The sequence below is a fragment of the Callorhinchus milii genome, unplaced genomic scaffold (genome assembly GCF_018977255.1).
Source record: "Callorhinchus milii isolate IMCB2004 unplaced genomic scaffold, IMCB_Cmil_1.0 Scaffold5, whole genome shotgun sequence".
Lineage (NCBI taxonomy): Eukaryota > Metazoa > Chordata > Chondrichthyes > Chimaeriformes > Callorhinchidae > Callorhinchus > Callorhinchus milii.
This window is the reverse complement of record NW_024704746.1, coordinates 68,005,940-68,022,053: the sequence shown is the minus strand read 5'-3', so window position 1 is coordinate 68,022,053 and position 16,114 is coordinate 68,005,940. Positions and strand designations below refer to the sequence as shown.

The window sequence follows — 16,114 nt, the reverse complement described above, 5'->3', positions numbered from 1 at the left end:
TGTACTAGTGACGAATTGGCACGTTCTGTTTACGTGACAACCCTTACTAGTTGGCTGTGTCGGTGGTGGTGGGTTTAACGACACATTTATATATTTACGCGATCTAACGCAAAAAAAAAACATTTCTTTGTGTTGCGAGTTACTGAGACAGCGCTACAGAGAGACAGAGCTACAGAGAGACGAATTGAGATTCCGAGAGACAAACGGACATGGAGAGGGTAGCTTTTTGGTTTCAATCCATTAAAATAAGGCATTAACTCCAGTTTCTAGTTCCGGTTTTTGGTTAATTTAGATTATCTGAAATGAACACTGCCTCGCCATAATAATAGGAATACGTTTTTTTAGATTTAAAGCTTTCGTGACTGCACGGATTCATATTCTAGAAGGGAAATAATAAAAATATAAAAAATATTTTATTATTTCCTTCTACGTGACTTTACCGAAAGAACCAAGAATAGGAAAAAGATTATAATGTAATTTCACTGTGTGAAGGCCTCCCCATGCCTTGTCAGTCATGGGCGTTAGTCAGTGCAGGTTTGTGAAGAGGTGGTGATGGTGCGGAGGGGTTCTCACGATATCACTCGTCACTGATGTCAGCATGGCCAGAAATACAACTTAGATCACCGAATTTGCAGCGCAGTTAGCCGAACAACTGCACCGCCCGTCCACAACAGACGAATATATATATTTATGTTCAACTTCTTTTGCACCGTACATAACCAGCCAATGTAATAGACAGAAGCCAGTAGTGGTGGCGGACATGGTGAATTGGGTTTTTTTGCACTTTGGCCTGCAAATAAGAATGCTTTGCATTTTTGTTGTTTGCATTAGGTATGCATGTGTGAATGTATTTCCTTTGGCTGTGGCACTGTTATTGCCTGCCCTTGGGATGGGTTCCTGGAAGCTGTAATGGCTCTTAGAGAGAGAGAGGGAGGTAGGGAGGCCATACCTATGACATGTGCCCTGGTTTAGTTGGGTTTAATACAGCGTCAATCTTGGGCAGAACCGACTGCGCTGCCTGAAAGCCTCAATTGCATCTCTCTCTCTCTGATGCCAAATTGAAGGATGTTTGTGCCACCTTTGCCTGGCAAACCATACGCGCACACTGATGCGTCTTTTTCACATTGATGCACGCAGCAGGACCTTATAATTCCTGCAGATTAAGTGGCATTTTCTGTTCAGACGCACCTCGTCCACGACTTGAGCTGCAATTATAATATCACAATGCAAAGAGGGATTCCATTACGAATCCTTTCAGTACTTCCAGCTGCAAGTCAAAAGTTATTTTTTATAGATATTTTCATTTTAATATACGGCAGCTCTAGTGACAGCTGCCACTGAGATACATATTGGTGGTGTTGATTGTTATTCGGAGCAACGATGGGCAGCGCTATAAGTGAGCGCTCTTCATTATGCTCGTTGCTTATTTTCTGTCGGAGGCACGCGCGTGCAGAGAACGCAAGTTTAAATTCGCCTGCATTTACAAATAATTGACCATGATCAGATGTCGCCCATCCATCAGGATCTCGCTAAAAGTTAACTGGATGCATCCAAACCCAAATTGTGTTGTAAATGTAATTAAGTCAGAGTGAAATTATGTTGGTGGATGTAAGCGCGGGGTGGGTGCAGTAACTGGCGCACATATCGAAGCGGACAGGCACTGATCTGGAAGGCCCATTTAGTGGCGGAGTTAGCCATGGTGCAGCTGCTTGAAAGGTGAATATTGGTTTGCCATCAATTGCTGCACGAAAAATTACCATATCCCAATGAACTCAATACATTTGTCAATAACACTGCGGCCTGAAAATAAATATTTCTCTAAAATTGGCAACATTTTGAGCAATGGCCCTTCTTCATAGCACATTAGAGTGCTGGCATCAGCTTGTGCGTGTGCAAGAACTAAACGGATTGTTACATCGCGCGATCATGGGGGATGATGACAGATTGGGGAGGTCTTCATTTAGCAGTGGATAGATCATGTGTGTATGTACGTTGAACTTCTTTCGAACCGTACGTAGCCAACTGTGCTAATCGGATGTGCGGGAGAAGGACAACAAATTAAACACAAAAAGCAGTTCTAAAGAAATGAGTTTTCAATCTAGATGATTAAAAAGTGCATAGCTCCAGTGGCTTCCTAATATCGGAAGGAAGAGCGTTCTAGATGGTCGCAGCTCATCTGAATGCACACGATGCAGTGGCCATTTTTGTTCGAGGGCCAGCCAAAAGACGCTGCAAGGATGACCGGAGTTCGCATGATGGTGTATGCTCATTGATGAGATCAACAAGGTATTGTGGTTTATTTGTGGCAAGCACTTTATGTGTAACGAGGGCGACCTTATCATCTATTTGTTCGGCAACCATAAGCCAATGGAGCTCGGCGAGCACTGGACAGACATGGTCGGATCTTGCAGTAAATGGTCGGATCAGATGATCACAATGGCTGATGATCATCTGCTGCGGGCTTATACCATTGAACTCCACCTTAAAGAGAAGATTTACTCTCTATGTGAGATTCATAATTGTATACCTTTTCTTAATCACTAAAAACACATTTTATGGTGAGAGACCAGGTTTTAAAATATATTGTCAGGTTTAAAACTGTGTTCCATAATGCTGTGAAAATAACATAACACATCTAATGAAGACGACGATGAAGCATTGAAGTGCACTAACTCACATGAATTTCATTTAATCAACTAGCGTGTACGTGCTCAATGGCAGCAAGGTCGGTTTGTAGCACCTGTAAATTAAAAAGGGCTTAATAAGCACTGATCGAATGCAGACAGGATATCGATTGGTTTAGAATATATTTGTTTTCTCGGAAAATCAATGGTGATCGTGACCTGGAGTCTAAATGATTTCATGTTTTGCCTTAAAAAAAACAATTACAGTAAAATATCCGAGATTACAACTGCATGGTGCCGACAGGTAGCTGGCAGAATGTTCAACGGTTTTGCAGTTAGCGCGATAATTAATAATTTCCATTTAATACACAGGAAGAAAGACGTGTTTATTTATTCAACACTTTTTCACTTTGCTCTCAGTTACCAATAACAAATGCAATGAGAGTGTGCATGTTTTGCTATCGACAATAATATAACATTGGGGAATGTGTTGGTCTTATTTTTTAAACTATAGGAAGTTGGTTAATTTTATGGTTCATTTACTCTATGCATTGAAAATAAATTCATCACGGTGCACATGTTAGTTTAATGGTGATTGCTGTTGGAAGAAATTGGCTCAGCCACAAGTTAATGGCGATACGTGGTGCAAAATAATTCTTACAATGTCAATTTTAAATGTGCATTGCTGCGTGTCATTGAAATCTACCGGGCATATTGAGCAACAGTTTATAGTTGGAGTAGGCAATGGCTACATCAGGGTAATGACAGGGAATTCTGGAGGTATTGAATGGCCAGTGAGATAATTCCACACCACTTCGGATTTTCACAATTAATGTAGGTATAACAGTTATAATTATCCAGGGAAACTTCACTGAGCATCAATATTTTATCGTGAGGCTGCTCTGTGGGATGTGACCCAATTTAACGAGGTGTGTGGTGTGAAACTGAAATACTTTGAAGGAACGCATGCGTGCACAGGAAGGAGAAAAACAAATAAATAAATTTGGCAGCGCTCAAATAGGTCGGCAACGTATTTGCTCCGCTGCCTCCTGCATTTGATAACACGCTGTTCCAAATCGGGCATATTGCGCACATGATCAGAACACGATTCCCCGACCGCATCTCCGTAGAGCTGGATTATCGTCATGTGCCACCGAACCCGCCCCTCGTTAGCCGTTGAACCGTTTCCGGCGAGAGGAATCGTGGAGCGGTGTGCAGTATTAATTGTGCCCTCACGTCGCACGCCGTGCTCTTGTGAACGAACGCCCCCTTTCATTCCAGATCAAACCCACGCAGCAATCGACGGCGGCGGCGGCAGCGGCGGCCCTGGCTCAGAGCAAGAAAGTCAAGCGGACGCTGCCCAACCCCCCTCCGGAGGACGCGCCGGCACCCAGCTCCGCAAACTCGCTCTCGTTCGTCGCGTCCATCCCGCGCAAGCGAATCGGGCGCACGAGCACCATGGCCCGTGCCAAGCTCATCCAGGACATCGACCGCGAGCTCGAGATTGTGGAGAAGGAGTCGTCGAAGCTGCGCAAGAGGCAGGCGGAACTGGACGAGGAGGAGAAGGAGATCGACGCTAAGCTGCGCTATCTGGAGCTGGGCATCAACCGCAGGAAAGAGGCCCTGCTCAAGGAGAGGGAGAAGCGAGAGAGGGCTTATCTCCAGGGCGTGGCGGAGGACCGCGACTACATGTCAGACAGCGAGGTCAGTAACATCCGTGGCACCGTGGCGGAGGGCGGCCGCCAGGGCGAGCGGCCAAGGACGGCGCCGCAGCACCAGTACGCCCAGTACCTGGCTCCGAACGCACGCCACTCGCTCAACATCGAGTTCTCGCACACCCCCGGCGCCACCACGCAGCCGAGTAATTCGTACCTGCAGCAGGCGCCCTACCAGCCGCAGCCGCTTTATCAGACTCAGCCGGTCCCCTATCGGTCACAGGCCGCAGGCTACAGCACGTTGGAAGCGCACCGCCCCGCGTACCAGACGACGAGCCACCAGACCATTTCCACAACGCAGGCCGGGTATCAGACCACCAGCTACCAAACCCTGCCGATGCACCAGTCGGGCTATCAGACCACCCCTTTCCCTACCTTGGGCGGCCACCTAGCTGGTTATCAGGCCACAAGTTTCCAGCCGATGCCCAGCCACCAGGCAGATTACCTGACCACCACCTACCCGACATTGGGAAGCCATCACGCTCCCTACCACACGACGAGCTTCCAGATGGCCACGGGCCCTCAGCCTGGGTATCAAGCCACGCCGGGCACGTCCTACTATGCGCAGGGCCACACGATGCACCCGCACCACCAGCCGCACTTCGCGCAGAAGCCCCGGCATTCCCAGCTGATCAACTTGGACCCCAAGCTGAAGGCCAACTACGAGTTGCTGCAGCAGAGCCACCCTCTGCTAATGTCGCCCACGTCGGCGGTCGAGATGTACGACAACCTTGACCTTCGGCTGGCGCTGGAGGAGAGGGGAAGCATGGCCAGCAGCCCCATGTCGAGCATTTCCGCTGAGTCATTCTACGCAGATCTCGAGCACCAGGCGGCGCGCAACTACGTGATGATCGACGACATTAACGAGCTCACGAAAGGCGCGGCCATCGGGGGCACGTTCAGCTTGGGGGGCACGCACAGAGTGGAGCGTCGCTACCATCACTCCAGGGACCCAAAGAGGATGTCGGACATCAGCGACTACATAAGCACGTCGAGCACGCCGAGGTCACACATGCACAGGAAAATCGACGACGAGTCGATGAAAGATCCCTACGAGCTCAAGCTGTTGAAGCAGCAGATTAAGCAGGAGTTTCAGAGGGGGTCTGACCCTCTGGATCACTTAGGAACCGCCACGCTCTACCATGGCGACGTGAAATACAGGCACCCCTCGAAGTCAGATCGCTACAGCATCGGCAGGATCACATTGGAAAAGGAAGCTGCGAAGCAGCTGATGCCGGCCGTTGTTTCGAACAAGCAGCTGAAATCCAGAAAGCTGGGCGTCGAGCATAGGGTCTCCAAGTTCTCTCCAATTGAGGAAGCCAAAGACGTCGAGTCTGAATTTCCCTCCTATTTAACCACGACTCCGGCCACGGAGGCGGCATCCACCGTTGTGATGCGAGCCAAGAAGCTGCAGGGAGACATCACGTACGGCCTCAGGAAGAATATCCAGGAGCAGCAGAAGCTCTCGGTGCTCACGACGAGGGGACACACGAACGAGCTTGACTTATTGAGCAGCACCGGCACTCGCTCTCGGCCAAGGTCGGTGTACAGCCTCGAAAGCAACCGATCGCGACCGTCGTCCGTTTATGGTCTGGACGTCACAAGATCTCGGCCCGCTTCAGTCTACAGCATGGAGAGCACCCGCTCAAGGCCCACGTCTGCATACGGCCTGGAGGACAGCAGGTCGAGACCCTCGTCTGTGTACGGTATGGACAGCAGCAGATCCAGGCCGACGTCCGTCTACGGGCTCGACTGCAGTAAATCGAGGCCATCGTCCATTTACAGGATGGAAGGCGCCGGTTCTCGGCCCTCGTCCGTGTACGGCATCGAGCTGACCCGCTCCGGCCATCGTCGGTTCACGGGCTCGACCTGACCATGACTAAGCACGAGCTGCAGGCCGCGGCGGCGGCGACGACGGGGGCCAAAGATGGCGACGCGCTGGACATGAGCTCGTACGTGCCGGGAGCCGCCGGGGTGAAACTGAGGTGCAAGCCGCCCAATCTCATCATCAGCCAAAGCAAGGGGAGGATCCCCATCGTAGCCCAGAACTCGGAGGAAGAGAGCCCTCTGAGTCCCGTGGGCCAGCCCATGGGCATGGCGCGGGCGGCCGCGGGGCCCCTGCCGCCCATCTCAGCCGACACGCGTGAGCAGTTTGGCTCAAGCCACTCGCTGCCCGAAGTGCAGCAGCACATCAAGGAGCTGCACCGGCGTAGCTACGACCGCGACGTGGCGTACATCCTGGACGACCTGCAGCACGCCATGTCGGACAGCGAAGGTAACTGAGCGGGGGGAATGTGTGCCGCGCCAGACACGGCTCTGCCGCCCGAGGGCACGGATGCACGCGGATGGGTCAGCGACTGCTTCAAATGCCACCCTGGATGTGCTTTTTTTTTTACTTTCTCTGTGTTTTGCTTCTTTTTTCCTTTTTTCTTCTTCCTGTTTTGCTGCTGGACTGCATGCGCCTCCTCAACAAATCTGCGGATCGGCGTGTGTGCAACGTTTAGTTGCGCATGACTACAGCGAAATTACTTTGGACAAACTTTCATTCGATTTGAAAACAAAGCACAAGCTACCTCATATGAAATGCAAGAATTGCTGAAGAAAAAAACGCGATCATTCATGCTGCAGATTTTTATTTTTTTTCTCTGTTGTATTTAAAAAAAATATACTTGAAAATATGTCTTCACACCACTTTCTTTTTGTTACTCTCTATTCTTTTGCATGCTCTTTTATATATATACGTGCACATTTTTTTTTACCCCGCCATGGATTTTTGCATGAACCAATCACGCCACGGATCTGCATGCGCGCCCTCCCAGATTGGAGGTGTCCGTTTTGCGTGTGCTCGCGCAACGCGGCTCCGTTACCGAGGACCGTGCCCCCGTCCCCACTTACCCCAGAGCTCCGTTTTGACTTTTTAAAGCATACCACTTGAGGCGTGAAGACACCAACTGGTTCGATAAGCCTCGTGACTCGTTCCATGAAGATCACTCCAAAAGCAAGCATGGAGGATACCACCCCTTGCAGGTGAGTACAGTGAGCGTTTGTGTAGAGCACGCGCGCGGTGTCTGGTGTGCGCTTCGCGTTGGCCCAGCAGACCTCATGTGCCTACCGATGCCGTGATCCCTTTAATGCCACACTAACTAACCCTGCTTAGGAGGAAGTCTCGTGTGGGCTGCAGACTGGCGCTGGTGCTAACTCCTCAGAGAATAAGCTCCGAAATCAGCACTGAGCCCAGAAGAGTCGCCAAGCGAAAGTCGATCGCAGGAAGAAAAAAAAAATTCTGCCATAAAAATCTATTGCGAATGTAATTTGAATTTCATCAACAATGAAGATCAATTCTCATTGAAATTGACCACCTCTGCGTACACAGTGTACAGCAGCTTTGTCACCACAATCTCACACTACATCAATATTGGACCTATATTGAGCCTACATGGTCAGTGCGATGGGTAAAACCAGGTTAAAGTTAGGGCTTGATGAGCATGTGCACCCCTATACGAAGGGGCTACCTGAGCTGTTTTCACTTTCGTGAAATGTGATGAGACTGATAAAGCCCACCAATAGATGGGCGGTGAAAATGAGAAGCTTTAAACTTTGGTGGGAGAGGGGTGATGCTCCTCAAAGGGCAACAAGGCATGTGTGGTACAGGAAACATAATTGGAATATGGCCATTCATCCTTATAACTGGTCCCATTCCAAGGCAGCTACATCGCCAATATCCTATATGTATTGGCTTTTGTGCTTTGACCCCAATGGTCATGGTGGCGAAATGTTATCTACCTCGCCTGGTGTGCAGGAAGTCGTGGGTTCGATCCTGACAATGACGCCTGCTGCTGTATATTTGGATTTTGCATGTTCTCGCGGTCGCGTGGATTTTTCTCCGGGTCCTCCAGTTTTTCCCACCACATTTAGAAATATGCGTTTAGAGTATTTGGCTGCTGTACAATTCCACATGATAAGCCAATTCGTTCAGCACTCATTTGTGGCCAGGTCGCTTCTGAAAAAAGAGCTATATAGCCCAGTGGGCCTGACCTGGTAAAACAAATTTAAAAAAAAATGACTTTAGAAACGACATTTAAGTTGATGTTTGCACGTCAATTGTGCTCCCTGGCTAAATATGCACACGTGTATATAAATCATCATCAGCCATGATTTATCACCTGCTGGATAAAGCCATCCCTAAGCCATCTCCATCCCTTATGGTCTTGCAAGGCAAATATATATGTATATACACACAGAAGCTAAAATGTATAAATGGTTTGCGCTGTGGTATGAACCCAACAATTTTAATTTGATTCCTGGCCACAGCTGATATCTGAACCAATCCTCGGTTGCACCCGCGTCAAGAGCTGCATGGCTCACAGGGTTATTCCTAATAAATGAAACTGAAACTGAATCCTATCAGTTCCCCCTCCCTTCAATGTGCGCTGGCCTGCGTAGTGAAGTATATTCACATGACCTCCAATGAGCTGCGTGGCATCGGGAGGCATTCATCCACCCAGCAGTACAGTTTACTAAAAATGCTCTGTAAATGGTCACAATTATCACGTGAAACATTTGGGCCCTACATATAACCCACACGCACATGTATTATGTAACACACGTGCATTAAATTTCGATTTAAAGCTTTCGTGACTGCAGGGATTCATCTTCTTGGTTCCTCGGTGAAGTCACGTAGAAGGGAAGTAATAAAATAATAAAAATAAAACATAAAATATAATTCTCACGACGTTTCGGCCACAACGCAAGCAGCCGTCCTCAGGTGAAGACCAGGTCTGTCGAGGCGACAGCGTCTAAATGAAACGATGTGCCTTGTCAGATCAGACACTGTCGCCTCGACAGACCTGGTCTTCACCTGAGGACGGCTGCTTGTGTTGTGGCCGAAACGTCGTGAGAATTATTTTATTATGTTTTATTTTTATTATTTTATTACTTCCCTTCTACGTGACTTTACCGAAAGAACCAAGAAGACACGTGCATTATGTAACATGTGCGTAAAACATGTTTGTTTATTAATGCCATCTAGGTTGCGCTCTTTTGGCGATCAGGCTTTTGTTAGCGTGGCACCCAAAGCTGCTGGACGCCTTGCAACTTGAAATCAGGAAATCAGAGTCGGTAGATATATTTAAGTCTCCTTTGAAAACCCATCTCTTTAAACCGGCCTTCCTTTAGTTTGGTCGGTTGTCCTGGTTCTGTTTTTGTATCCTGCTTTCCGTGCATTGCGCATTGGGATCCTAGGATGAAATGCGCATTCTCCATTTGAATAATTATTATAATTATAACTCTTGCAACGTGAATCACGTTAGGCGCATTGGATCTCCCTTGCTTTCTTGGACGTTTCTGTAGCGCCGTTGTCACCGCACGCACGCACGCTATAACCCACCGTTGCCTGCGGTCGCGCCGCGCTGAACGATGTGCCTTGTCAGATCAGCGACCCCCCGCAGAGCTACGATTTCCCGCACGCCAGAGTGCAGCTTCAACAAGACGCCAAGGACCACAGCATGTCAGGTGGCCCGACTATAGCTCTCGTCCTGCTCCTAGCCATGACCCGGAGGCGGACCCTGGGAATTCTGCATTTCGAACCAGCTGTCGTTCCTCCACTGACGAGCCGATGCTGCAAACATTGCCACCCCTCGATCATCAATAGACTGGAATGATTTTTCGCTCGGCAACTTTGTGGCGGGGAGAGATTGTTTATTTTTGTTGTTCTAAATAGCGGTGACGAGCCCACAGTTTGGCGCATGGTAGCGAGCGGTGGTGCAGTGATTATGTCCCTGGTGACCTGGATTTGATTCCCTGCAGTGAATAAAAATCGGTGAAATGTGGCACCTCAAACTGTCATGGGCCTCTGCTAAGTCACTTGAGCTATGAATGAGTACCCGGATGGTGCGCAAATGTCAGCAGTTGGAAGTCAAAAGACGGCAAGTTATGGTGCTGCCCAAATAACCTGCATGTGCATCGCACTGGCATTAATAGGTATTCGCCTACAGCCCTCGCCCGAACAGTCTATAATGTTAAATAAACAAAAACTCAACACATTCATCAATAACACTGCTTAAATAGAAAACATAATATGCGAGATTGTGAGCAATGACCCAATGGATATTTTTCACAGCACTGGCCACCCTATGTGCTGTGAAGAAGGGCCATAGCCCAAAACGTAGCCTTAGTGTCCGCATTTTCTTTTCAAGCAGCGTTATTTGACGAGTGCGTTGAGTTTGTTGTGGCTGTTGTTGTGTTACTCGTGTTGTGCGCCACTGCCAGCACAGTGTGCACAAACACCCTTTGTCCGCGGTTGATGGCACTTCAAAAATAATATTTGGTATGGGTGTATCAACATCAACTTTCAACGGTGACAAAGACAGCCAGGCATGGTCCTTACCATATTACTCCACCATGTGCCATATGCTCTGCTGGCCTTAATAGCTGCGTTCTACCTGTACCTGTTTGATCTGTATGTGTGCTGCTTCTTCATTTTGAAATTGAGAGGTTGTTGATCAAAGTTTGCCAGCCAAACATTGTCTTAAATACATAATGCAGAATATGCTATAATGGTGATCAGATGCATATAATTATAGATTTTTGCTCTTGTTTTGTTGTTGTTTAAACACTCCGGGGCCAGATTGATATACCCAAGCAGAAAGAGGCAGCAGAACAAATCCCATTTTTGTAGCACAGCTTATGGGATGGCAGTAAATGGGCACTGGCAGCTGTGGTGCTGCTCGAGAAGTCATTGCCATGTACTCCACGCTCTATTTTGCTTGGCACCACGCAATTATTGTCCCATACTGCATCCACCCATTAACTCGAATGAAGATCCGTCTGCTGGTAATTACTTTTGCAAAATTAGCAAATAACACCTTTTTGGGCCCCCCTCCCCGCCATAAATGAGTGAATGAATTGTAATGCACGGCTGAATGCAGTGCAGGAAGATCTGCTATGAGAATATTAGACGTGGCATATTTGACTGCATAATACATACATTTTACAAAAAAAAGCTATACAGCTGTACAGTCTGCCCTCTGGCAACTAAGCCTGGTTTCAAGCTGTCACGCAGACAATACTTTGTAGATACGCTCAAATGTACGCCTTCTTCAATGTTAGCTTTGATGATGCAAGAATAAAAATGCACTGCCTTAAGAAATTCATTGCAGGACACCTGGCTGTGAGATTGTTGACCTGCCAGGTGCAATGTGTTTTATGCATGAAAACTCAAGAGATAGAGAGATAATTACTCATCTGTCATCAGCATGCATCACCTGCTGGAGGTTTGGCTGTCTTGCTAAGGAAGCAAGCTGCTCTGCGTGCAGGGAACGGACTTGGCGTCCGAGTCGTTGGTGGGAAAGAGGTTCCGGGAAGAGACGGGGAGATCGGCGCGTACATCAGCAAGATCCTGCCAGGAGGCGCCGCTGAGCATTCTGGAAAGCTCGCAGAAGGTGGGCAACGGTGCTCATTCTCTAAGACACAGATGGATCAGAGAGAGAGAGAAAAACTGCCGTAGTTATTTGATGTATTACTTGCCAATGAAACACCGAGCAAGCGTTATAAATGATGTGCTATTGCATTCCTCTTTTTGTACTCTAAATGAATATGATGAATATGATGTTGTTAAAGAAGCGTAGTACAAAGGTGGTAAAGGTGCAGCCCTGCAATTACTCGCTGGCACCACTGCTGTCGGGAGGGCCTTTGATATAGAAAGCTCTAGAGATCCCTGCAGAAAGGACGTTTTGGTCTACTCTTCCAAACTTGTTTCAGCTGCCACGCCAGGAGATCGATTGCAAGGCCACCTTAGCAGCATGGTCAAGACAATTTTAGAAAATCACCATCATTATTTAAAATATGATAAAAAAATGTTTAAGAAACTTTCAAGCAAAATAAGCAATGTATTATTACTTCCCTTTTCTCAGTATTTATAAACTAAATGAATTCGATGTTAAATGTGCCTCGTTTTAAATTGTATTACATTGCAGTCGATTTCTTTGGCTAAACGATTTGCAATCAATAAATCAAGGCCAAGTCTGGCACTTAATTTATTCAACAATCTCACATTTTACCTCAGTGTTATCAGCACAGTATGTCAACCTATATTGATGTGTTCAATCAAGCAAAACAGTTTCACCTACGTGCTGCGGTTTTAAATTACCTGATTTGAATGTGGTGCATAGCACATGTGTGCGACGAGCATCCCGTGGTCAATGTCGAGTAGAATCTGCTTTCTGCAATTTATCCAGCATCAGCTTGAACTCTGTACCACGTTGAAATGTCTACAACTCAGACTCTTGTCGCATCAGGCTCAGCTGATGACTGCTTGGGACGCCGGGCGGGCAGTCGAATTAAAGTAATCCTCGCCGAGCACGGTTTGTTATATTCAGGCCACAAATTGTTCCTGTGATTATCATAAATCAATTACATATTGATCATTGAGGGGAGGGTGGGGAGGAGCTGGGTGGGGAGGGTGGGGCTGGGCGGGGAGGGGAGGGTGGGAGGGGCTGGGTGGGAGGGTGGGGAAGGGCTGGGTGGGAGGGTGGGGAGGGTGGGGCTGGGTGGGGGGTAGGAAGGTGCGCTGGGTGGGGAGGGGCTGGGTGGGGAGGATGGGGAGGGGCTGGGTGGGTGGGTGGTGGGAGGGGTGGGGCTGGGTGGGAGGGGCTGGTCACCCCGTGGTGCCCTTATAAAACTCAACGTTTAACCTACTCACACCGGCTTGTGCCCGCCCTCACAGTCGGGCATATTTGCGGAATACACCACGCCGCCGTTGACCCTGGCCATTGACCCTGGCCATTGACCGAGCAATCCAACGTTCCTACCAGCTCCCTCCGCAGGAATGTGTTTGTTTTATTGCTGTTAAAGTAGTTACTGTCTAATACCGTTTAACGTTTCTGAATTTAATCCTTTTTTTTTAATTACATGTGAGGTAAAATACGAGGTAATGTTTTGGCAACTGAATTGCAGCAGGCATATTTCAAGTAATTTACCTTTGTTAATCATTAAATAGCACTGTCTTAAGTCAAACATAAATTAGCCAATGTGTTGGCTTATGGGCATTTTCAGAACAATAAAAAAAATGTGATTTATAGTTTGTGGCAGCTTGTACAATGTAGTCTCTCAATAACACGTTGATTTCTATTAATTGTTTGGTGAATAGCAAGCACAAGGTGGCAGGTGTCTTCAAACACCTGTGTAATTGGTGTCTTAACACACCAGTGCCATAAACACTGCCAGGGGAAGAACCACCACCTCATATCGTAGGCAACAGAAGGGGCTCAGTCCTGTGTTTATACCTGGTTGAGACTGCTCGTCAGTATAGATTTCGATTTAAAGCTTTCGTGACTGCAGGGATTCATCTTCTTGGTTCTTTCGGTAAAGTCATGTAGAAGGGAAATAATAAAATAATAAAAATAAAATACAATTCTCACGACGTTTCGGCCACAACGCAAGCAGCCGTCCTCAGGTGACGAACAGGTCTGTCGGAAAGACAGCGTCTGAATGACAGACCTGTTCTTCACCTGAGGACGGCTGCTTGCGTTGTGGCCGAAACGTCATGAGAATTATTGGAAATTATGTTTTATTTTAATTTTTTTATTATTTCCCTTTTACGTGACTTTACTGAAAGAACCAAGAAGATGCTCGTCAGTACTTGATCCGGTGTTTTTCTGCTCAAGCTGTGGCATAAATCTCGCGGATGAATAATCTCATACTATAATCATCATCCTGAATCTATGCTTCTCGTTCAAAATAATCCAATAATGTTTTTGTTTTGTTTCCCCCCCCCCCTCTCTCTCTTTGAGCGGTGTCAATTGTGAGCGTTACACTAGAATGTTCTGCTTGGCAGTGGAATAATCGTATTACGTCTCTAATTTAGAACAATATTGCTGTAACAGCATTAGGGGCTGTAATTCAATTTCACTGCACGGCCCTCTTCATGCTTTGAGATGGCATTATAATTTCTGAATGTTGCATATTAAAGAAGAACTATATTTCTAGGGAGTATGTGCACGCGTTGCCCGAGCAACAGTGGCCAGCAGTGTCAGCGAAATGGCCGTTCAGGGGAAGAGGCTTCGCCTTGAAGGTTACGTTCGGAGGAATGCCCCCGGTATTTTAGACCAGTGCGCTTGGCGATTTGACTCCATACCCTCGCGAATTTATTTAAAAACAGCAACAAAAACGGTATTAAATCTGAGATGGTTGTGCAAAACATAAATCATTCTAAGGCATTTCTGTGAGGTGGAAATTGCTCGTTTGCAAGCTCAATGTAAACCGATTGTGGCAGTGTAACATTTTTCATAGTGCAACATTTGAAAAAGCTTTGCGAAATAACAAAATAGTGAAATTAATTTCCAGAAATTCTACTCAGCTTTGTGGTGGCTGGGTTCTCACGGTGTGCTGGTGTGTCTACTGTCTGATATATCGAGGGCTTTTTAATCACATTTGGCAGTGGATGCAGCTTCATGTGCCGATGTTCAGTGGTGTTCATAAAATTGCTGTGAAATTAATGGCTCGCGTCACGAATAAATAAAGCTCAGACGACTGCAGCGGGGGGGGGGGGGGTGAAAAAAAATCACTAATAAAATGTTCATCTCGTTTGAAATATTTTTAGCCAATACGGCATGGATGTCGCCTTTAATTTCAAACAGCGTGTTCTACATAGCCATGGTGCTGCTTGGTCAAAATCTTATATTTTTTGGTATTTCACATGGCATTTATTTCAAAAGTCTGTTGCTTTTTGTGTTTCGTTTGTTGTCCTTCCCCCGCACCTCCGATTAGCACGGTTGGCTACGTACGGTGTGAAAGAAGTTCAACATACATAGACAATTTCTGCGCTGATATTATACTGTATAGTCATGTCCTTAATGAGGACAACCAATTAATTTGATATAAAAATTACCCCCTTGTTGGTAAAATACGTCCTCGCTTATATAAGTAAACACCACTGTACTGATTTTCCGCTTAATTCACTCTTGCCATGCACCTGATTACAATCATTATGCCCAATTACTTTCTCATTATTCGGACGCGCAATCAGACATTGCCAGGAAACGTTTGATGCACAAACATATCTTAGGCGGAAACATGCTCAGTACCGCCAGAATGTGTTGGGTGATTGGTTCCCAAAAATACACAAAAATCAGGCCAGTTCTAGAGACGCATTGAAATCACCGTGGTGATAGATAAACTGTGTTTGCCCTTTTCACCCTGCACACCTACAGTACATCCACATTCTTTTCAACACTATTTGTAACCCTAATGCTGAAGCTGCACTTAAGACAAATCAGTACTTTCTCCTGCCAAAGATTGGTTCAAGCCAGAATGTGAAATGTATTTATATTCTATATATGAACCTAGCAAACTGAATTGTATTCCTGACCACGGCTAACATCAGTGGCAAGTGATATCTAAAAGAGTCCTGGGCCCACCCCCCTGCACCAACCTGCACTGACCAGCCTGGGTGAAGTATGGTCAAAACTACCCCATTGACGAACACGGCGTGGGAAGGCCTTCATCCAGCAGCGGATTAACAAAGAGCTGGACATCATTATCATTATGTAGGGTCGTATCTTACAATAATAATTGTTGTGTAACCTGGGTTTCAAGGAAGTAAAAGGTGCTCCCAACTGAGGCACCAATACCACATCCCACGTCAATAAATGTTCCTTAAAGGTCTCCAAACCGAGACCTACCCAGAGGTAAACTAACATCATAAAAGCTGATGAGGTCAGGCCCCTAAGGTGGTATGGATGTAAGTGACATTGTTTTTAATGGCCCATATGTATTAAC

The 16,114-nt window shown here is 46.9% G+C and overlaps 1 protein-coding gene across 1 annotated transcript in view; it reads right to left on the bottom strand.

The window, feature by feature from the left end:
- pcloa (piccolo presynaptic cytomatrix protein a) overlaps positions 1 to 16,114 on the bottom strand; it is a 113,941-nt gene that overhangs the window by 47,198 nt on the left and 50,629 nt on the right. Inside the window, 6 exon segments of the mRNA XM_042335464.1 lie at positions 4,015 to 4,151; positions 4,314 to 4,510; positions 4,800 to 4,988; positions 5,696 to 5,891; positions 6,123 to 6,457; positions 12,556 to 12,649. Of these exon segments, the coding sequence (XP_042191398.1) occupies positions 4,015 to 4,151; positions 4,314 to 4,510; positions 4,800 to 4,988; positions 5,696 to 5,891; positions 6,123 to 6,457; positions 12,556 to 12,649 (1,148 nt within the window).